Consider the following 21809-nt stretch of genomic DNA (forward strand, 5'->3'; position numbering starts at 1 on the left):
AATGTCTAATTAATAATATTAAAAAAAAATCCTGGGCCTATAAGCAATAACTAACGAGTATATACCGCTTCATTCCTTATATATTTATTTTTCTCATATCTTTTTTATATTTAAATCAGCTTTTACTAGAGTTTAAAATGAAATTACGTACACTAGACTATGTTAAAAAGCTCTCATTTATCTTGAGACCTAATTTATCTTGGGTCCTAATTGTTTTCTTTTCCTCTTTCTTACTTTTGAATAAATAAAAAAAAAAGACTTAACAGGAAAAATATTGCTTGCAGAAAAAACCTCATGTGGTCATATCTCCGGCAATAGAGAGGACAATTTAAACTTTCAAATTAGGATTATTAATCAGACAAAAATTTCTAAAAGAAAACATTTAATAAAAGATTATTAATAAATTAATAGTGTCGTAATAGTGTTAAAATATTTGCTAGTTGTAGAATTAGGAAAAAAATATTATTAAAACTGATCTGGGGATAAAAGAGGTATTAAAGTTTTGATTAATTAGTTTTATATTTAGGAAGGTATCCATAGATGTTTATAATTTTGGAAGAATATTGATAAATTTTTAGATTGTGAAAGCGATATCAGCGAAATTACTGCAAAAAAAAAAAAAAAAGAAAACGAAAAAGAAAAAGAAAAGGAAAAAAAAGCTAAAAGTTGGAGACGACAACACCCACTGGGTGTGTCGGAATCCCAGTTCCTCCATGAACAGGCAAAGCACGAATAATAAAGCACGCCCAAAGCCGAGAACGAGATCGGCGAGAGCTCATCAATCTCCATTTCACGAAATTAAGCATCAAAACCCCCCAAAACACCGAGGATTCGAATTAGATCCGAATCAAATCTCGGAGCGAAATGGATCGGATCCTAAAATCGGCGCGAGCTTCGGGATCTCTCAACCTCTCCAATCGCTCCCTCAGGTGCTTCTTCATCTCAATCCCCATATTATCCCCTGATTCAAATTTAGGGGGCCGCTAATTTAGTATTAGCGAGAGCAAAAGATGTGCTACATTTATGATCTTTTCGCAAAAAAGTGATGCTAAGATCATTAACATTAAGACCATCATTTGGATCAAAATGTTTAAATTTTTAATAGAAATGCAGGTTTAGCTTAAAAATCTGAGCTTTTATATTGTCTTAGCATTTCTTAATTATATGTGAAAAAACTATATATTACTCCTATCTTATGCCATATTATGAATATATGCAAATTTCATAATTGTATTTCATATCGCATTTGCATTTTCATTCCAGCTTGATGGCAAAATCCATCATATTTTTAGGAAACTTGTAAAATTCAGAAGCATTGGCCTTAATTTCGTATAATTATTGCGACATTTTGCACGCATTATGAGCATTTGTATAATTTTTTTGGTTTTTCACGTTCTTAATTTCCTTAGGGAGGTACCTAATGAGGTTTACAGGAACTTGGAAGCCGTTGGTGCCGACGACAAATGGTGGGAGGTATCAATTTTTTCTATTGTCCATATGCCATATGAAATGCGTAATCAATACATGATTTTTTTTTTTTTCAAATTTCGATTTTGTCATGACACGCTTGGATTTTGCAGGCGGTCGAGTTGCAGAAGCTTATTTTGGCTCATAACAACATTGAGGTTCTGAAAGAAGACCTGAGAAACTTATCATTGCTGTCTGTCTTAAATATAAGTCACAATAAGCTGTCTTCTCTTCCTACAGCTATTGGGGAGTATGTAGCTTTCATTCTTCTTTTTGTTTTTTCTTCTGAGTGCTTCGTTTACTCAGTATCGTAGATGAAGATCGGAATATAGGAATCAGAAATATTTGCTGTACTGCATTGGATTAGAACACCTCTTTTCCTTGTTGATCAGGCTTCCCTTGCTAAAGTCCCTGGATGTATCATATAACCAGATTACCAGCATCCCCGATGAGATCGGGTCAGCAGCTTCTTTAGTTAAGTGAGTCCTTTTTTAATTCCTTTTCTAATGGCTTTTTGTAGGCAACGAATAGGAAATTTTGTTTTCAATGAAACAACATAAATTGTGCATGTAAATCATCATTTTCTTACAATGTCCTCTATATGCTTCGCTTTGTCGCTACTTAATTCTTTCTACGTTAGGATTTAAGTGCCTTGCCACAGGATCGTACCGTAAACTTGCTGGCATGGTATGGCACATTGCGTGCCAAGCTGTACCAATGCGTGCTGATCATAAAGAATACATATGTGCCGACGCATAATGATATGAAAAATTTATTTTCTTTAGCAACAAAATTTTCTAGTTGCTTATTATGTATCTTTATCAATTTTTTTGAACTTTATTGAAAAAATAACTTACTAATTTAAAGTGAAAAGGGTTTTGAACTGTGCCATCGGCACGGGGCTGTATCGTGCTGATATCTTATTGACATGATTAGGTACGGTAGATACGGCACATACCGATGGATACTTAAATTCTTGTTTCTACGCATAAGTATGTGAGAACCCTGCTGTAACAAATGTAATTGAGGTTTAACTCAATCCTCGCAGGCTCGACTTGTCAAGTAACCTTCTTAAGGAGCTGCCCAATAGCCTCGGGAGGTGCTTAGATTTATCAGAGTTGAAGGTAAATTTGCCTTTTAATAGTGTTGTTCATAACGGAATGGATATGGATGTCCTTTACTTGTTTGCTTTATTTCCAGTTTGAAATGTTTTGTCAATGACAATTCTAGAGCAGATTCTGATGAATTCACCTTATTATTAGGCATCTGACAATTGCTTAGCCGGACTTCCCAATGAGCTCGGCAACTGTACCAAGTTGATGAAATTGGACGTAGAGGTACTTTCCGCAAGTACCATTTTGGTTTTCCGAACTTATAAGCTGACTTTTATTTTGATACTTCACTATGCTGTTCAAGTTCTTTCTTTTTTTCTTGCTGAAATGTGAACATTGACATTTTATAATATCTCAGGGAAATAAGCTCACAATGCTCACCGACAAAATATTCATGCCATGGACAATGCTTACAGAACTAAATGCAGGTATCTGGATATAATGACTTTAATAAATGTAAATTATCTCCTCCTACTTTTGCCTCTCAAAGTATCCAACTTTCTGATGATTACAGCAAGAAATCTGCTCACCAGCATTCCCGAGAGCATTGGGGTTCTTTCAAAATTAATTCGTCTGGACCTTCATCAGAACAGTAAGAAAAATCTGCTTGTTAAATTGCAATTTATGGAGGTTTAATTTGGGATTTCTATGTATTCCCATTTTTGGACTTACTATGCCTTTTTCATGTGCCTTTCTCCAGAAATTTCATCAATTCCTTCTGCAATAAAGGGTTGCTCTTCACTTGCTGAATTTTATATGGGGTCTGTTCAATCTTCCTGAATTTTTGGGGGCTCTATAACTTTACCATGCAATGATTGCTTCATAGCTCCTTAAATCTCACTTCGATATGCTGTTTTGGCATTTCAGAACCAACTCGCTATCAACAATACCACCAGAGATTGGCGCTCTTTCTCACTTAGGGACTTTAGATCTTCACTCAAATCAGGTTAATCAATTTTTGCATATCTACTTTTATATTGATTTTGTCAGCCCACTAGGCGCAGTGCTAACCTATAATAATGGGAGAATTCCCCCAGTTAATTGTCTTGTAATAATAATCACCTTTACAGATCCTCTTAAGAGTTCAATCCACATGAAATCCTTATGGGTTATCTTGGTGAAATATGATACAGTATAATTAGTTCCATACATTTTATATGTTTCCATCCATGTGAAACAGTGATTAGCTTCGGCAATGTGATTTCTTATCATTTTATTATACTAAAACTACTATTTCCTGGTTGATGAATTGATGGCCACCAGTTGAAGGAAATTCCTGTGGAAATGTGCAAGTTGCAGCTCTCTGTTCTTGATCTGTCAAATAATTCATTATCTGGCCTGCCACCTGAGCTTGGTATGTATGCAGCTTCTCTTCATCTATTCTTTTTTTCTTTTTTTTTTTTGCATAATCTAGTGTCTGAAATGATCAATAGAGCAATGGAAGAGCTTGTTGAAGTAGGTGTGAAAATTAAATAATATGATCATTAATTCATTATCGCACCATAGCATAGAGCAATAATAAAGTTGAGAAGGCTTCACAAATAGTAGTTATAGAACTTCTTATGACTGATTGTCAACTTCAATTAGTGTAAGTTGTGGCTGAATCTAGGTGTGCCAAAGTTCTCAATGAATGGTATCGTGGATGTCTGGAGAATTTCCTGTCATAGGCTACATTTTGGCGTGGTGGTGGAAACAGCATTATATGCGAACCTCTGCTGCTGCTGCAAATTAAATGCTCCCTTCACCTTTCTGAAAGCTGCTTGAATTTAAAATTTTGATTTATGTTAATGGTCAATTAATTAATTCATATATATCATTACTATCAATTTAAGTACCTCATGTCAGTATATGCTAACTGATCTATTGCATTTTACAAGCTGGATGATTCATTTTCTAATTATTGTTTCTTCAATAACCTGTGTTTCTACTGATATGTGTTTTTCTAGTGCTGACTTTTGTATTGATCCTTTCACCATGAGATAATTATTAATGACATGATACAATTCTTATTGACATGATATCTTATCGACGGTATACTATCTTCAAGGTACAATGACTACCCTGAGAAAGCTTCTGCTGAGTGGCAACCCCCTACGAACTCTTCGGAGGTGTGTGTTGCATTTTCTGTGATTGATCAACTGCTAAGTACTAATATCGTACTGATGGTTTTTTTTTTCCTCTCTTTTCAAATGGCAGTTCATTGGTTTCTGGGCCTACACCAACATTGTTGAAGTACTTACGAAGTCGACTCTCATCGGATGAAGAAGGTGCATTGTTGCCTTCCAGTCGTCTCGTAAATTTATGTATTCCAGTCCCTATTTGTTCTTATTCTGTCCCAGATTTTTCTTATTTCTTCCCAGTAAGTAATTTTTATAATTTTCTTCTGCAGCATCCGGATCTACAGGCACTCCAGCAAAAGATGTCGAAATTGCCATGGCGACAAGATTGTCCTTGTCTTCAAAGGTAGATTATTTTTGTTAAATTAATTCCTTGTGTAGTCTCATAGTACTTTGCTAATTGGTTTACAGACATGAATATTTTGTTTTAATCTTCTGGGCATTACTTTTTTCATGCCTCAGGAATTAAAATTAACTGGTCTAGGATTGACCAGTGTACCATCTGCAGCATGGGAGACAGGCGAGGTGGTCAAACTTGATCTCTCAAAGAATTCAATCGAAGAGCTACCAAATGAGTTGTCAACCTGCTCAATGCTACAGGTGTGAAAGATGTTTGAATTTTAAATGAAGAGACATCATTTTACACAACTGATTTCTTGACAGAACATAAAATTTAGCTGAAAAGAATCAGTCCTGTATTTATTAGTGTATTATGATTGGTAATATCTGATGTCCATTGCAAATTGAGAAAAAAAAGAAAATTCTCCCACTCAGTGTTCTCCTGTATATGTTGAAAGAATCTTTTTTTCGTACTTGATTGCTTCTTTGGAAGCCTTCCTAACAAAAATTTGTTCCCTTGTCTAGCTTTAAACCTTGATGCCGAGATGGCTTAGTATGTACTTCTTGGTAAAGAAATGAACCATCTTCTGTGTTTACATCCTTCTCTGTTAGGAAAGAGCTGTTGGTAAAATTATGCTCTATATTCTCACAGTACTTCTTTTAGGGAAACATCAGCTCAGAGTTTTGTTCGTTTTGTAATTTAACATCAGAAGTTTTTCCAGAATGGTTGGAGCTATTAATCCATATAACCTTATTTTTTTCAGGTTTTGGTTTTGTCCAACAACAAAATAAAAGAATGGCCTGGAACAGTACTATCCTCTCTTTCCAATTTCCAGTGTTTGAAGCTGGACAATAATCCCTTGGCTGAGGTACTAGAACCTTATTGTTGTCTTTTATTTGTGTTTATCTTTCATCATCTTTTTTAACCACTGGTCAAACTCTCAGCTGGTGTAAGAGGTTAGGCTAAAACATCAGTATACAACAAATCTTACTCGAAAATGTTTAACTACTATACAACTAACACACCATAACTTAACCGAGTCAAGCCTTATTTAATAAACATGAATCATTCTAGCAACCCTCACAATATCCCTTGTTCTCAGATTCCATCTACTGGTCTTGAAGTCCTCTCAAAGCTTGAAATACTGGATTTGAGCTGCAATACGGCTTCCTTGCCAGATCCTTCCGTGATTTCTAAATTGCCTCAATTGCAAGAATTATATCTGAGGTTGGAATAAATTATAAAGCATCTTAGTATACTAGAAATATCTCTTAGCATTTTTAAACTGACCTTCTCTGAACAGACGAATGCAGCTGGGCCAATTCCCGACTGGTTTATTGTGCTTAAGGGGGCTACGGATTCTTGACTTAAGCCAGAATTGCCTTGTAACAATCCCTGAGGTAGATCTCTCTTGTAATCGGTAATATTTATGAAATATGAATTCATTGATTACACCCGGTCATGTCAGCTAATGCTAGATATTTCGGTTGATCTGATTACTCGAGGGTAAAAACTTGTGGAGAGTCCCTGTACTTTTGTGACATTGCATTCTGGTCCCTGGACTCATGTTTGTCACCCGAAATACCCAACTCAGTAGAGGCGCACACTCAGTACACGAGCTTTTTCTGTAAAAAGACCATTATAATCTTCTTTTGTAAAATGGCTTCCTTTATGTGAAACCGCTTTAAGATGCTCATTTTGCAGAGCAAGCGTTGCATACTGAGCTCATGAGATCATGAATTTTGGTTTTTTGGAAGGAGCGCTCTGGTTGAAGTGAAGTCCAGTATCTTGCGAAGTTATAGTGACTAACTGGCTATTGTACTTACAATTATGCACCAGCTAATAATTAACTTGGTTACTGAAGAAATAAATATGCACGTTTGCTTCAAGTTTCCTGATCACTGAAAAGAAAAAGAAAGAAAATTGGTGTCCGTACTTAGCGCTTGATATCTAGGTGTTATCTGACATGTCTGCCATTGTCCTGATTAAAAACAGGAAATCAAGGATTTGACATCTCTTACTGAACTTGATCTCTCCGATAACAACATTGCCGCACTTCCCCCAGAGCTGGTTTGTTTTTCCGTGGCTTTACTTTTTTCCTTCTTTCATTAGCCCAAGATAGCAGTTTTCATATCATTTAGGCCCTATTCGGATGCGTGAGCATCTTATTAGGGATATCTCTTTGATTTACCAGAGAATAATATAGTATTTGATAGATGAGTAGTGTGATCAAATGTCTAAAATTAATACCATTTTCGACTGTCAAATCATTTTAGTGGAATATGATAAATCACCTCATAGGTGAAATATGCTATCCTACTAATTTATGGACGACAAAGCCTTTTAAGAAGCAAAAATCAAGCTCCTAGATTCTAATCACGCAAGAAAATCTTTATACGAATAGGCTATTACCGATATCTTATTCTGACATCCAAACAGAGCCTCAATGATTTCATAAAATAATAGCTGGGGTAGAATGTATGGTGCACACTACATAGAAAAGTTGGTCAAGTGGAGATTAAGCTTATAATAATTTCCTCCATTTCAAATAAACATATTTATTTTGGTAACTTAGATTAGAATACATCATCCAAGTTCTTATGCATTTTTATCCTTGAAGACAAGCCTGAGCTGTTAAATCAACATACTGATAAAGTTGATTTATAAAATGAATACTGCTAATGTATTAGGCTTGTAATAATTGACGATAACGAGTATTAACGATCATTTCTCAAGATCTCATGCATCTTTATACTCATCAAACTAAGACAATCTATATAACTTTTGAGAACGCTATTACTTCGGCTTTTGAGTGTGCTTATGACTAAACTTTTCTGAGCAGGGTTTACTCGAGCCCAACCTACAAGTCTTGAAACTCGATGGGAATCCATTAAGAAGGTGAACATGATATTCTTCTCTTTTCCTTTTTGAATGATCAGTTCTCATTTTGACGAGAGTAAAATTAAGGTTATCCCCTTAGATCCTAGAAAGGCCTTTTGGCCCAGTTGGAGCCCTCTATCAGTGCTGTATATGTATAGAGCAGTTTTAAGCGGACAGCTACTCACTGCACCGGAAGGAAAAGTTTCTAATTAGAGCTTCTGCTTCGGGCTTAAAAATGCAATTGAGCTCCTTGCCATAGCGAAAGCAAATTATTAAATTTGCAAAGCACTTGTTGCTACTTTTCTGAGTAGAGAAGCTACCGTAAAAGCTGGGGTAAGCTCTCTAGAATCAAAAGGCATCTAAATTTGGTAGGAGCATTGATTAAGTTGAAATTACTGGATTAATTGAGTTTTAATAGCCGTAAATACTGTTTTGTCCTTGATGTTACATTTGCTCTACCAAAAAAAAAAAAAAAAAAAAGGGATTAGTGGAATGCTTCAGAGCAAAGTAATTAGAGCTGTTAAACAATGTATTGCTTCTTTTCTGAGCGGTTCTTTTCTCTACTTTTGCAGCATTAGGCGCACTATCTTGGATAAAGGAACAAAAGCAATTCTCACGTATCTTAAAGACAAATTACCGACTCAGTAGATTTTATGGTTGCGAGTTGTATAATTAATTATTTCTATCTGTACGACAAATTTTTAGTGCGCTATATTAAAAAAAAATTGCGGAAAATAATGGAAGATGTAAAGGGGTTGTTAGTGCTGTGTATTGATGTTTGATTTATGTTGTTTGTTGTGGAGAAAGAGGTTTCACGATGATTTGATGTTGTAATAGTTTTCTACGTGATGTTGTAAACGTTGTGCGCTCTAAAATTAATTAGTCTAAAGTTTTAAGTATTTACTCATACTCCTCGTGCACTCGTGCCTACTATGCCAATAAAATATGTAACATTTATATCGATTAATTTACTCAAAATCTTCTTTCTTTAAAAATTAGTAAATAGTTATTGAATAAAAAATTTGATAATAATAAACAATTAGAATATATTGATGCTAAAATAAATAAATATTTTATATCATAGTGTATTGATATATACAGTATTTTTGTGATTAGGATACACACATCGTATCATATCATGCTAGTAAGGCTAAGGCGAGCTTCGACGGTATTAAAGCTCGCAGCCTCATCTGTTTTTTAGACATTACAATCTAATCAAATATTACTGCCAAATATGAAAATATTTTAATTATTATCTTTTTTTACCATTTTTTATCATAAATAAATTCCTAGTCCTGATTATCCAATTAAAGTTAAAACACCAAAATACTAAATCAGCCTTCTTATTTATAATTCTCCCAATAGTTTACAGACATAATTATCCCTATCTAATAGAATCGTTTTTTTTTTTTTTCACTTTTTACTATTAATAGATAAATTTATTAAAACTTATTTACTGTTTAATGATTGAATTTAAATTCATATTCAAAAAATCTAATCGCTGTTCAAATTGACTAAACTACCCCTCAGTCGCAACTTAACCATCTTCATAACTGTTCGCTGATTGATCCACGTCGCTCAGTGGCATTTACGTTATTTCACTCTTCTCTGGGGCTAAATATCTGCTGTGGAGATTTTAATGAATGCGAATAAGATGGGGTTTTAATCGCAACCTAATGAAAATTTCCACGACAACCAAAATCCTCGACGCCCATCTCCACTCCCCGCTCCTTCCACCAATCAGAATCCCTTATTTTGTCGGGCCCACATAGAGTGTCACAGAGGAAACAATATGCACCTGGTACACCAGTATATATATCATGCACCATGTTAATATTATTTGAGGTGAAATATATGGAGACCCCCTCAACAAAAAGGGCTTTTTTGAAATAACTGTCTCTATTTCACCATTTTTTTTTTCCCATTAGCAATCTTTTAATATCTATTTTTTTTCTTTCAAAATTTTTAATTATTTAGTTTTTTTAGATATATAAAATATAGAATTTATCTAAATTATAAGCTATTTTGAGTTGACTATCTAACTTCTAAAATTTTAATTGTACTATTCAATCTTTCAAACAAAATTAATGATATTTTGATTTTAAAATTTAAGCTAATTACTTGCTTAAATAAATTTATAGTTGTAAAAATTATATAAAATATACTAAATAAATTTGTAAAGATAAATGACACATTTAAAATTTGAAGTTAAAGTGCTATTGATTGACTCGAATAAAATAAATTAAAAAATTAGATAGTAAAATCAAAATTTTGAATGGTTGAATAATTGATTCAGAATAATTTATAATTTTAATTTGAGCAATACTTTCTGTACATCCAAAAAAATGAATATAAATCTTAAATTCTATTGATCCAAGGATTATATTTTTACACTATTTTATTGACTTTTTTAATTAAAAATACCACGCCACGTTTTTTAGAAGTAAAAATATTATTTTTCTTCTAATTTTGAGATGTATGTGAAAAGAGTTTCAAATGCACGGTCTACGGGGTGCACGTGGTGCACGGAACAATCCTCTTAAGCATCCCTCGTACAATGCGGTACATGGTCTTCGACGTACACGTGGCCATAGTGTTGTTCTCACTCCATCTCCTCACTATATTAAACTATTACTGCACAATAACCGCGTCGCCTACTTTTTGACGCGCGCCACCGCCACGTGGCGTCCACGGAGCCCTTCTTTTCCGCGGGTTCATGTCACGGCTCGCCTCCCTTTGTACGCAACGAACCACTGTGGAAGCACCGAAGAGGGGGCGATCCTAGGGCTCCGAGAAGGATCCAGAAGCTAGGGTTTCGAGGGTTTCCGAACGGGAGGGGAAGGGGGAGGGGGAGGGGGAGGGGGAGGAGCCCGGCGATTTAGGGTTTCGATCGATCGCTTGATGAGTAGTTGCGGCTCCGTAGCGGGAGATGTTCTTCGTTTCCATGCGCAAATCGTTCAAGGACTCCCTCAAGGTCCTCGAAGCCGATATCCAGCACGCGAACTCCCTGTGAGTCCCCACTTTCTCGGAAGGGATCGCTCGTTTTCCTTTTTTTGTTTTTTGTTTAAATGATTTGAATTTTTCTCGGGTAGTTCCTGGATTGCAATTACTGTAATCGGGAGTTGGGAAGTGTGGTTTTTGATCGCTGGGAGTCGTTAATTTCTGTTCAAAGGGAAACAGCGACAAAAATCGCTCGTAAATTTGTTGTCTATGAACTAAATGTTAGCTCTCTAGGTTCAATTTTGTCTCAGTATATGTTGATCCTTGAAATTCTCGGTTCCGTAAAGTAATTCATGCAACATTTCTCCTTTTTTCAATTTTTACTTTATATTTTGAAGCATAAAGGTAGTAATGAACTGATAATCTAATCTAAATTTGGCGTGATTTGCAGAATAAATCTCTTAAAATTATTTTTTTTTTTCCATCAGTATGAAATTGCACCTGAGATAGTAGTGCTTCTAACTTATTAAAATTTTGCTAATTGTGGTGCTCTAGGGCTTCGGATTTCCCAAGAGAATATGATGGAGCTTGCCTTCAGATGCGGATGTCCTACAGCCCCGCCGCACACTTGTTCCTTTTCCTGGTGCAGTGGACTGATTGTAGCCTTGCCGGGGCTCTCGGGCTGTTGAGAATCCTAATTTACAAAGTAAATCTTTACTTCGTTTTTGATTTCGATGTTGCAATGCAATTTCATTGTAGTCTCACTGTGTCCTTTTCGTGCAGGTTTATGTAGATGGAACAACCACCATGTCGACCCACGAAAGGAAAGCGAGTATTAGGGAATTTTATGGTACACTATATTTTCGCTGTTGAATTCAATTTGTGTTTGAGGTTCTTATGGTGTTAGTTTTCGCAGCTGTGATATTCCCCTCGCTGATGCAATTACATAAAGGGATAAATGATATGGAGGATAAGAAGCAGAAGGCCGTGTGTATCGAGAGGTATCGAAGAAGAGACGAGGATGAGAGGTGGCATTTCTCGGAGATCGATGTTGAGAGAGAGGATGAATGTGGGATCTGCATGGAGACGAACAGCAGGGTCGTGCTCCCGAACTGCAGTCATGCTATGTGCATGAAGTGCTACAGAGAGTGGTAGAAATTTCAATCCATCTCATTCTCTCCTTGTCTAATCTATTACACCCTTTAGTTCCATTTTCTTGAAATTGCAGTATCGGAAGGTTCATGGTGAACTAGGTTGTAATTTCTAGTAAAGTTATTCTATAAATATAATGCTCTTATAATGAGAACATAGATGCATTTGTTTTTGTGCTTTTGATACTATGCTGCTCCTTATTTGCATATTCAACATTGGATGTTGGATTTACTTGACTTAGCCCTTTCAATCTAAATTTGCTTATGTAAAAATGATTCTGCTCAGCAACTTTCTGAAATGTAAGAAAAGTTTGAGATAAGCATTTGCTTGTGCTATGTATTGTTTTCAACATACTCAGTGATAGTGGGTCGGATATGAGATATCACTCTCTCAAATTATAGACTGCCTTGGAAAGGCCGGCTTGGTACGTTCTGCTTGTTTTTTAAAGCATGACTGCTTGCTTTTGAGAGTTAGGAATATAAGCCTGAGCCAAAAGGGTCAGAAGCACTATATTCTCTTCTATCAGTGCTTTGTGGTAATGTAGATATATTTTATCCATATATGCAATCAGAGCCGAAAGTAGCTTATTATCACGCACAGGATTAATGCCTTTTCTTATGGAAGCTGAAGGGCTTCTAGAATGAATTATGTATCAGTGTTGGTGAAGAAAGTAATGGTTATACTGGAGACCATTTACTTACGCGATGTATGGGTGAAGCATATATTATTATAGGCTGTACAAGCACACTGTTTATCATCTATTTCCCTTTACTTCAAAACGGCCCCGAGAACAAGCAGTAGCAAACCTGTGTTAATAATGGACTATTATGCCTTCTTGTAGTATGTTGACTTGCTTTGTACATGCTATTTCCTCGTGTGCGATTAATTGTAGGTTTTGCCTTGAATAGGATCTCCTTTTGCTGTGGCTGCACCAAGAACGACTGAGAAAAATACGCAACTTCCTAAGTCCTGCACCATTGCATCAACCTTCTCATTAACATTTCTGACTAAAGTTACAACGTCCTTTTAACTGCAGGCGTTCACGGTCGCAATCGTGCCCGTTCTGCCGCGACAGCTTGAAGAGAGTAAACTCGGGCGATCTATGGATATTCACTGATGGCAGAGACATAATCGACATGGCGACAGTGACGAGGGAGAATCTGCGGCGTCTCTTCATGTACATCGACAAGCTCCCTGTCGTCATCCCAGACTCTGTATTGGATTCCTATGATTCTCATGTAAAGTGACCGGAACGAGTATCATATGACTTCCTCCTCGTCGTAACTCAGAAACAATTCTTTCAGCAAGTTTCTGCTATCTGATTGGCGGAAGTTCCTCTGGAGCTGCTGCTAATATTTAGGCAGCTTATTTGACTTTTGAGGAGACTCTTCTAGCAGGGAAGGTGCAATATTGTGCTCGGCTTTTGTAAATAGTTGTACAGGTGGTAAGTTGGTTCTGTATATTGGAAAACCAAACCTTTCTCATCATGCTGAACTTTCTATTGGGTAATTATTATATAGTTAAATTCAGGATATTTCATGTGTTTAAGGCTTCTGTTGAACTTAACTATCATTTAAAAGCATCTGCATGGAGGCAGAGTTGTAGATGGTTGTAATATTTTGGTTTCAAGCATGGTGTTTACAACTCTTCAGCTTCTGCGCGAACTCGCCTTTTTTGATCTTTTTTTTCTTTTTGTCTTTGCTGCTTGATGCTCTTTCGATTCGGCTGTGGTTTCGGAACGATAGTGATTTGTTCAGGGACATGAATAAAAAGGGAATTGGGGTTGTTTTCGAAAACTCGAATCAAGGTTAGAAAAATAGAAAAAAAGAAAACAATAACAATTTGTTCTAACGCATGAAAAGGGTTTTTTTTTTTTTTTTGGGTTTGAGAACAAGGTAGGTAGCTAGCTATTTGCTTTATTTATTAAGTGAAATGAACTAAGCTTATAAAATAAAAGCAGCTAATGCTTTCAAAAGAAGAGAAAAAAGGCAGCCCAAAAAGGAAGAAAAGGATAAAGTAAAAGAAGAAGCACGAAAAATAAATCAAATAAACAAAAAAGATGTTGGCGGATTGTGACTGTCTTAGGTCAGCAGCAGTTTCTGATTAGCAGAAATTTCTCCAGTTGCTTAGGTAAAGTTTCTGATTAGCAGAAATTACTCCAGTTGCTTAGGTAAAGTTTCACGCGAGCCAGCGAGTGAGTCTTCATGGATTGGGGGTTCTCGATTGGAAGATAAAGTTGTTTCTCTCGGTCCAGACTACCCACCATATACCTGACAGTAAGGACAATTCTTTTTTCCTTTTCTCCGCATCTGCTAGATTGAAAGTTCTTGTCCAAAATTCTCGCGCATCGTCCAGGAACACATGAAAAGTATTATAAGAGGTTTAATGTCGTTGGTTTATTCTAGGTACCAAGACTATTTTGTTATCAACATACCATCAAAACAGAGAAAAACATATCTTCATAGGAGTTTTTTACTCCAATTCTATTTTGTTTAGTAATAATAGTGTAATAACTAGCTTTTCACCCGTGCGCTGCACGGCTAATATAATAATATAAAATAATAAAAATTATTACATAATGATAAAAAAAATATTCTAATTAATATTATATTCTTTTAACAAATAAAAAAAAATACTATCAATCAGACTTATAGTACATATTAAAGTACAAAAGCTAGAGAAAAAAAATTATGGACGAAAGTAAATACTCAAGTAAAAAGTAAAATTCAACCATGCTCTATTATCTATGAATTGATGTGCAAAATAATTTACATTTACATATTGGTGTGCAAAACAAAATGATAACTAAAATTGATATGAAAAATTACAAATGACATTAATATTTAAGTTTATAATGAGATTAACTAAACTTTCATATTTGACACAAATTAGAGTAGGCACACGTATATTATTTCCCTACTGTCACTTTTAAGATTCAAAAATATATAGATGTTGGTGTTCAAGATAATATANTAATTATTTTCTAATTTATTTACTATATACTATATTTGAAGATGACACGTGGCAAGTCTAGAAGGTGCCACGTGTCAGTTTTATACGAAGTAATCACCCAGGATTCTACTTTAGTATATAGTAAATAGATACTGAGCACAATACTAATGGCCCCCATTAACCCAATACTAAGTGGGCCAAATTCGGCTTACTAATTAAAACCGAGCCTATAAATTATTGAGGCAACAAGCGAGACTCGTTCGATTTCTTTTGAGTTTTAACCTTCTCCTCCCCTCTCTCTGGCCTCTGCTCTTTCTCCTCCTCTCCCCGATAAAACCCCACCCTCGCGGAGTGCCGGTGCTCTTCCTCCTCCTCCTCGATCGTCCACGCCCTCGTCGTCGTCATCCGCCATTAACGAGGCCCGGAGGAGGAGGAGGAGGAGGAGGAGGGGGAGGAGGTAAAGATGCCGCAGGTGCGGATCGTCCCGAAGAACTTCATGGACTTGGTGGCGGCGCTCCCCGCCGCCAAGCTCGACAAGCTTTACGACAGCGTCTTCATCTGCGAAGCCGTTCTCAGGTTCCCTCTCTCTCTCTCTCTCTCTCTCTCTCTCTCTCTCTCTCCCTTGGATCCACTGTTCAAGTGTCTCGTGATCGATCAACTTGTTCCTAAATTTGGATTTGTTGGGTAGGTTTCGTGGATTAAATGAGGAATCGATTTAAAATTTGGTTTTGTTGGGTAGTTTTCGTGGATTAAACGAGGAATTGATTTAATTCTCCTATATTTCAAGTGGCGCTTGATTATCCAATTTGTACAAGTCGTGACCCCGCTTTACGTTCTCATTTTTCATCCTTTTCTTATACTGGCAAAAGCTTTTTATGCTGGTATAGGCGCATCTGTTGATTTGAACTATGATTATCTAGTTTCCACTCATTACATTGTTAAACTTGAATGCTAAAGAGTATTAATTAGCTCAATTTCTCAGAGAAAGTTTGATTTTTTTTTTTAATTCTTTTTTAATTGTAGATCCTTGCCACCTTTGGCTAAGAAGTATGTTTTGCAAATGCTGTTTATTGACTTTCCTGTAACGGCAAAGTCGATGGAAGAATGGGTGCTCGCAGATGGATTATCCAAGCACAAAGTGGCGATTGATAGGTTGCTTCAGCTTCGAGTTATTCACGAAGTAAGCGAGAGGTACCTCCTCACATGTTCTTTTGCCCATACTATCTATTGTATTTTATGTTTGCTTCACCGTTTGTGTTCGATGATCTTTTGTTTTCTTGGGTTCGCAAGTATTTGCACCTGAATTTGCTTTATTCCTGCTTTTACACTTTTGTTGTACCGTTTCTTTTATGTCTTTTAAAATTTCTTGACGTTACATAAGCAATTAGAGTAGCTATAAATTTGATCTATTAGGGCAGTTTTCTCTGCATCAAAAAGGAAATTGTCTTTTCCTTAGTATATCTCGTTTATTTCACTAACAGGAAAAAGGAGACTAGTTATAGGATGAACCCAAAGTTTCAGAAGAATTTGCAGCAGTACTTGACGCATGGGTAAGTATTCGTGCTCAATATTCCAAGTCTCTATTGCCGGAAACGACTAATTTTTTGTAGTTCTCACTTAACACATCAGTAAAGCTGAATGGCCATATTGAACATTTCCTGCACAAAAATTACATTACGCTAAAGACATATTTCAGAAAATTTTGTATTAGTTCTATTCCAAGAGGATATTTCATTGTGTTCAACTCTGTTTAACTGAAACAATTATGTACTAATGTCTATACAGATGAGCTTGCCTCTCAAGTTGTCTAGTCGTTGATGGTAATACGGTCGTCTATGAGACTCCAATAAACTTCTGACCATTTTTATTGTAGATAAGATGGATAAGATGGATAGGTCTTATTTGATTATCTATAAAATCTGCATTCAATGTACCTGGTGCTTAACAATGTAAATACCTTTGTGCAGTTATGCTTCTAACCGATATTTGGATTCTATTTCTAAACTGGGAACATGTTATAATTGTATAGTGTGTTTTTTAAGTGCAGTGGAACTCTACCAAGAGAGCCAATGCCTCCAAATGTCACTGTGAGGTTGCCTACGCTGGAGGATCTAGAGGTCTATGCACATCAACAATGGGAGGTAACGATACTGTCATGGTGTGCTTTTGGTTTGTTCTTTAGTCTGTTCCGTGTAAGCTCTTTGTATTGTTAAATTTTTGTTTCTAAATCCTCATTTTAGTGATTGATAATTTTTTTTGTTTCTTAATCCTCCTTTTCTGGTTTGAGAAATGGTAAAAGTGTACAAACTTTATCCAGACTTTAGCCTACTTTGAAATGGACATCTCAACTTGGAAATTTTGGTTTTGCTACTAACATTTCATTACATTTGATTATAGAAAATTCCATCAAATTCTGTTACAAGTTAATGTTTCTCTCAAATAAAAATGTAGAATATTCCATCAAGTAAGAGAATACTCTGTTAGATTGCAGAATATTCCATTAAAAAAAAATGTGAAAAGTACTAATAAGTTCCAAAGAGAAGATAGTAAATCGAATACACTAAAACTTTAGGTTGTAAAGTCAAAATTATAAAGTCAAGGTATACATTTTAAGATGTGCTATCGTTTAGGAAAGGTCTATATGATTTTACCTTGATAAAATATCTCCCCTTATAAATTTCCGTTACCTATTTATAGTAAATTGTGACTGGTTTTCTGGCAAATCCAGTGCTTCTTGCTACAACTTATAAACTCATCTCAAGCAGAAAGGTTGACAAGCTTCAGCTCATCCACGATGAGAGTGTTCCAGCGAGGCCTTTTGAGTTCAAGGTTCTGGTTTAGAGACTTACCTCGCTTTGACTGTCACATGTTCTGTATCATGCTGCTTCTGTTAGATGATAGTATTACAAGAAGTGCAATTATGTATACATACCCGCACGGCTAAAACTGTTTGTAGATAACAACCAAGTATTTCCTGTTACTGTCTTGTTTAAAATATTCGCTCTGTCATGAGTATCAATTTAAGTAATTTTTGCTAGACCTAGACCAATAATCAAGAGAACTCTTTTGTTACATTATTCCGAAATTATTGGTTTAATTATCAATTGATGTAAGGGGGCATCTCTCTTCATTGCTTTGGTTCCTTATTTGATCACATCATGAATGCTCTAAATCACAATGAACAATGGACGATTTGAATTTATATGTCAATCATGTGGTTTTGTCTACTCAGAAACAACTAAGTTACCCAAAAATTTTGAGCTGTCCATACGTGGTTTTGCCTATTCAGAAACAACTAAATTCCCCAGAAAATTTAAGCCGTCCATGTCTATGTTTGCCCAATAGATGCCTATGTCTGTATGTATGCACATTTGTTTTTATTACTAGGCACAGAAAGATGTCTGTTGGTTGGTGGATATGTGGATACGTCTATGACAGTATGTATGGGTGTCTTTGTGTGTGTGTGTGTGTGTGTGTGCGCGCATGTGTGTCTGTGTGAAAGATTTGCACATGTGTGTCTGTGTGAAAGATTTTATGTTAAACCTATCAAGCTGTAAAACCACATGAACAAAACAGAGGCAGCTGTACTCTTGTGTGCTAAAAAGTCCTTGTGTGTTGCAGGGAAAATGAGGCTCCCAAGTTAACCGAGAATGGCTTCCAGTTCCTTGTGCGTGTCACTCAAGATTATTTGTAAATTAAGCCTCATGTTTTGAGCCTTTCATGTATATTCCTTTTGTAAACAGCTCATGGACACCAATGCGCAACTTTGGTACATAATAAGAGAATATATCTCAACATCAGAGGTATAACTAATGTACACTCTTATTAGTTTGGATTGTCAGTATCACTAATGTCTTTATTTATGTGGGCTTCTAGTTGTTTAAATTTTCTTCCCACATGGTGCAGGATCGTGGAGTGGACCCGACAGATTTGATATCATTTTTACTCGAGCTTAGTTTTCATACTTTGGGAGAGGTAGTATTATATGCAAAGTTCATCAATATTTTAGTTTTTAATGAGCTGTTTATGTGACTTTCTTATTGTTATGTCTTGATTTTTTTGGTCGGGGCTATAGTCTAATCAATTTCTAGGAACGGTAACCTTTGAAGGTTGCCTTATATAACCTATGTTGATGAGTTTGTATTACAGCTGCTACTTGTCGCAGTATTATGCTGTGCTAATTGCAAGTTCTTTTATGTTCTTGGCGATAATTAGTCAAGTTATACTACTATGTTTAATTGCAGTTTTGCATAATTAATACTTTGTACTTTTCATCAATATACTAATGATTGTTCGCTCTCATACTCTAGGCTTATAACTTGAATACCCTCACGGATGTTCAAAGAAATGCTATCAAGGACCTTGCTGACTTGGGATTGGTCAAACTTCAGCAGGTGAAAGTTAAACTTCTTGTCACTTTTCTTGGTCAATTAAGGCACTTTTGTGTTGAAGTCCTAACATTCTTATATTATAGGGAAGAAAGGAAAGTTGGTTCATACCTACTAAATTGGCTACGAATCTTTCTGTGAGCTTAACAGATTCGTCGTCACGCAAGGAGGTATTAATTTATTATCTTGCTTCTATTCTTGAACACAATTTAAGAATGTTTTTGTTATTGTGTGGACAAAAATATCTAATATCTTGAGGCAATTCTTCACCATATATTAGTTCGGATGCTCAAGTTTTCTGCTTGTTAGTTTTGTATTTAGGGCTGTTGTTGTCTACAAACAACAGCTCTGTATTCAATAGTAGTAACTGAAAAGATTTTGGAATGAGTTCTATCAATGCTCTGATAAACTTGAGAATGCGAGGATAGATCTCTGAACACAAACAAAAGGTTGGTCAAATTGGGGCTAAAGTAAGTTTTAGAATTATGTGAAAATTGTGACTAAGAAAGTTAAGCATGTAATTAGAATTTTTTTTTGCAAAGATTTAATCGTAGGAGAGAGTATGTGTGGGAAGTAAAACTATCATATCTTTTAGATAGGAAAATTTGTAAAGATAAGAAGCTGGCCACAAAGTGCAAATGAAGATCGAAATCAAACTGATGGGCAAAGCTTTTGTCTACTTGCGGGACGTCTTGCAGGACATGGAGTTCTGATAGATGGGAAACATTACTTTTAGTCATCTAAAGATTTTAAACTACTATATGCAATACGTGATATCTTCGTTGGTTAAACTTGGTATCTATAAATTTGCAATGATTCATCATTAACCAATTTTCGATATCTTTCCTTTCCCAGGGATTTGTGGTAGTTGAAACAAACTTCAGAATGTATGCTTACTCTACATCTAGGTTACACTCTGAGATTTTACGCCTCTTTTCAAGGTATATGAGCTTTACATCAGACAGTTTTTGAAACATTTTTCCGTTCTATGTTGTTATATTATTTGGAAAGTGTTTCTCGCTGCATTCAGTGGTATTATCTTGTTCTTATTAAGAATATTTTACAGTTTGTCCTGTCATTAGTGAATGTTTCTTCTTGTTAATGTATCACAGGATCGAATATCAGCTTCCAAATCTCATAGTTGGAGCTATCACTAAAGAAAGCTTATATAATGCTTTTGAAAATGGTATTACTGCAGAACAGGTACGAGAAACTGGTTTTTTGGACTTCTTTTATATTTCTGCCCGTAACCAATGTGTTGTGTGCATTAGTTTGTCATTAACTGATGTTTAGTCTATGACTTACACATGTTTTTAGCGTATATGTTGCTGTACGTTGTTGAAATTAGATTTTTTTTTCAAAAAAAATAATCTTTGTCCTCTTAAGGACTTAATTAAGCTGCACCTTTTCAGATAGTCTCATTCCTTCAGCAGAATGCTCATCCTAGAGTTGCAGAAAAAATACCTACAGTTCCAGAGAATGTTACTGATCAGGTAATCAAACACTCTCTCAACAGTGTCAACTTTTTCCTCTCTTTCTTCTTTTTATTATGGCGGGTAATTGCAAAAATAAATACACTACTTCAGATAAGGTTATGGGAGACAGATCGAAATAGAGTTGAGATGATCCCATCCCATCTCTATGAAGATTTTCCTTCAAAGGTAATATCATGAGATCTCTTGTTTGGATACCAAATGTAGGTTAATTTTATCTTCCATTTTTTATCGACTCTCGACTTACGTAGATTATTTCTTTACGTAGGATCTCTTTGAAGCATGTTGTGATTTTGCAAGAGAATATAACTGTTTGCTGTGGGAGGACTCGAAGAAGATGAGGCTTATAGTCCGAGGAGAATTCCACCAGCAAATGCGGGACTTCCTCCGTCGTCCGAAACAGTAGACCAGTCAGTTTTCTTCTTTGTCAGTTTAAATGAAGCTTTTCCTGAGAAGAAAGAAATACATCTAGCTCAGGAAGCCAGTTTACCTCTGAAGCCCTCGGAAGAATTTGCAAAGTTGAAGTTGCAGAGCCGCTTTCTGCAAACTTCACCACCAAAGTTTTGGATGATGTTGCAACGTGCTCACGGAACATAACAACGAAAGGTTTGCATCAGATATGTAGTTAAGTTAGGCAAATGAGGTATTCACTGCAACAAAAATTCCGATTGTTTATTCCGCCTATATAATGATGCCAATAGGCGGTCGGAAAAGTAAAATATTGTGTAATCTTCTGTTGTATTCTATGATTTGTTCTGCATAAGTCTTCAGGACAATTTGGTAATTGGAGTAGGAGAATGTGTGTTTTTAGTAATCTACTCTGTTTTGACCTATTGTCAAGTTGTCATATGATAATTTACATTACAATGATTTATTGATTTATGTTGCAAAATATTATTTCTTATGTTGAATTCAAGGACCATTCAAGTGTCAACCGGTTTTTGGGCCACCACAATATTCTCCTACCT

At 35.7% G+C, this 21809-nt stretch overlaps 3 protein-coding genes across 6 annotated transcripts; all 3 read left to right on the forward strand.

The window, feature by feature from the left end:
- Window positions 642-8823, forward strand: LOC109727523 (plant intracellular Ras-group-related LRR protein 6). 2 transcript variants are annotated; one of them, XM_020257666.1, is made up of 21 exons: window positions 642-929; window positions 1410-1473; window positions 1581-1717; window positions 1860-1946; window positions 2516-2591; window positions 2730-2804; window positions 2938-3007; window positions 3094-3171; window positions 3280-3340; window positions 3447-3525; window positions 3843-3933; window positions 4627-4687; window positions 4776-4846; window positions 4969-5042; window positions 5159-5296; window positions 5800-5904; window positions 6139-6263; window positions 6340-6436; window positions 7032-7106; window positions 7879-7934; window positions 8489-8823. In XM_020257666.1, the coding sequence occupies exons 1-21, from the start codon at window positions 865-867 to the stop codon at window positions 8562-8564; spliced, it is 1761 nt and encodes a 586-aa protein (XP_020113255.1). In that variant the 5' UTR covers window positions 642-864; the 3' UTR covers window positions 8565-8823. The 2 variants fall into 2 exon arrangements, with proteins under 2 accessions (XP_020113255.1, XP_020113256.1); XM_020257667.1 differs by having other exon boundaries at window positions 1581-1625.
- Window positions 10608-13664, forward strand: LOC109727528. The gene is made up of 5 exons (XM_020257670.1): window positions 10608-10925; window positions 11412-11562; window positions 11640-11706; window positions 11773-12007; window positions 13045-13664. Exons 1-5 carry the CDS (start codon window positions 10846-10848, stop codon window positions 13253-13255), a joined length of 744 nt encoding a protein of 247 aa, XP_020113259.1. The 5' UTR covers window positions 10608-10845; the 3' UTR covers window positions 13256-13664.
- On the forward strand, window positions 15219-21752 carry LOC109727538 (RNA polymerase II transcription factor B subunit 2). Of its 3 annotated transcripts, none has more exons than XM_020257678.1 (15): window positions 15220-15536; window positions 15984-16151; window positions 16442-16510; window positions 17008-17101; window positions 17689-17789; window positions 18582-18627; window positions 18704-18763; window positions 18867-18935; window positions 19271-19354; window positions 19435-19518; window positions 20204-20289; window positions 20461-20551; window positions 20761-20841; window positions 20935-21009; window positions 21110-21735. In XM_020257678.1, exons 1-15 carry the CDS (start codon window positions 15424-15426, stop codon window positions 21245-21247), a joined length of 1359 nt encoding a protein of 452 aa, XP_020113267.1. In that variant the 5' UTR covers window positions 15220-15423; the 3' UTR covers window positions 21248-21735. The 3 variants fall into 3 exon arrangements, with proteins under 3 accessions (XP_020113268.1, XP_020113267.1, XP_020113269.1); XM_020257680.1 differs by having other exon boundaries at window positions 15984-16140; XM_020257679.1 differs by lacking the exon at window positions 16442-16510 and having other exon boundaries at window positions 15219-15536; window positions 21110-21752.

This window comes from Ananas comosus, linkage group 22, assembly GCF_001540865.1.
Source record: "Ananas comosus cultivar F153 linkage group 22, ASM154086v1, whole genome shotgun sequence".
Taxonomy (NCBI): Eukaryota; Viridiplantae; Streptophyta; class Magnoliopsida; order Poales; family Bromeliaceae; genus Ananas; species Ananas comosus.

What these genes read in the sequence shown, in the direction of transcription:
- LOC109727523 (XM_020257666.1), top strand. Translation starts at nt 865, where the DNA reads ATGGATCGGATCCTAAAATCGGCGCGAGCTTCGGGATCTCTCAACCTC. An exon ending in TAGATTTATCAGAGTTGAAG is followed by an intron (nt 2,592 to 2,729) that starts GTAAATTTGCCT and finishes CCTTATTATTAG; the next exon opens with GCATCTGACAATTGCTTAGC. An exon ending in CTTGCTGAATTTTATATGGG is followed by an intron (nt 3,341 to 3,446) that starts GTCTGTTCAATC and finishes TTGGCATTTCAG; the next exon opens with AACCAACTCGCTATCAACAA.
- LOC109727528 (XM_020257670.1), top strand. Translation starts at nt 10,846, where the DNA reads ATGTTCTTCGTTTCCATGCGCAAATCGTTCAAGGACTCCCTCAAGGTC. An exon ending in ATCCAGCACGCGAACTCCCT is followed by an intron (nt 10,926 to 11,411) that starts GTGAGTCCCCAC and finishes GTGGTGCTCTAG; the next exon opens with GGCTTCGGATTTCCCAAGAG. An exon ending in GAGTATTAGGGAATTTTATG is followed by an intron (nt 11,707 to 11,772) that starts GTACACTATATT and finishes TAGTTTTCGCAG; the next exon opens with CTGTGATATTCCCCTCGCTG.
- LOC109727538 (XM_020257678.1), top strand. Translation starts at nt 15,424, where the DNA reads ATGCCGCAGGTGCGGATCGTCCCGAAGAACTTCATGGACTTGGTGGCG. An exon ending in AGAATGGCTTCCAGTTCCTT is followed by an intron (nt 18,628 to 18,703) that starts GTGCGTGTCACT and finishes TTTTGTAAACAG; the next exon opens with CTCATGGACACCAATGCGCA. An exon ending in AATATATCTCAACATCAGAG is followed by an intron (nt 18,764 to 18,866) that starts GTATAACTAATG and finishes CACATGGTGCAG; the next exon opens with GATCGTGGAGTGGACCCGAC.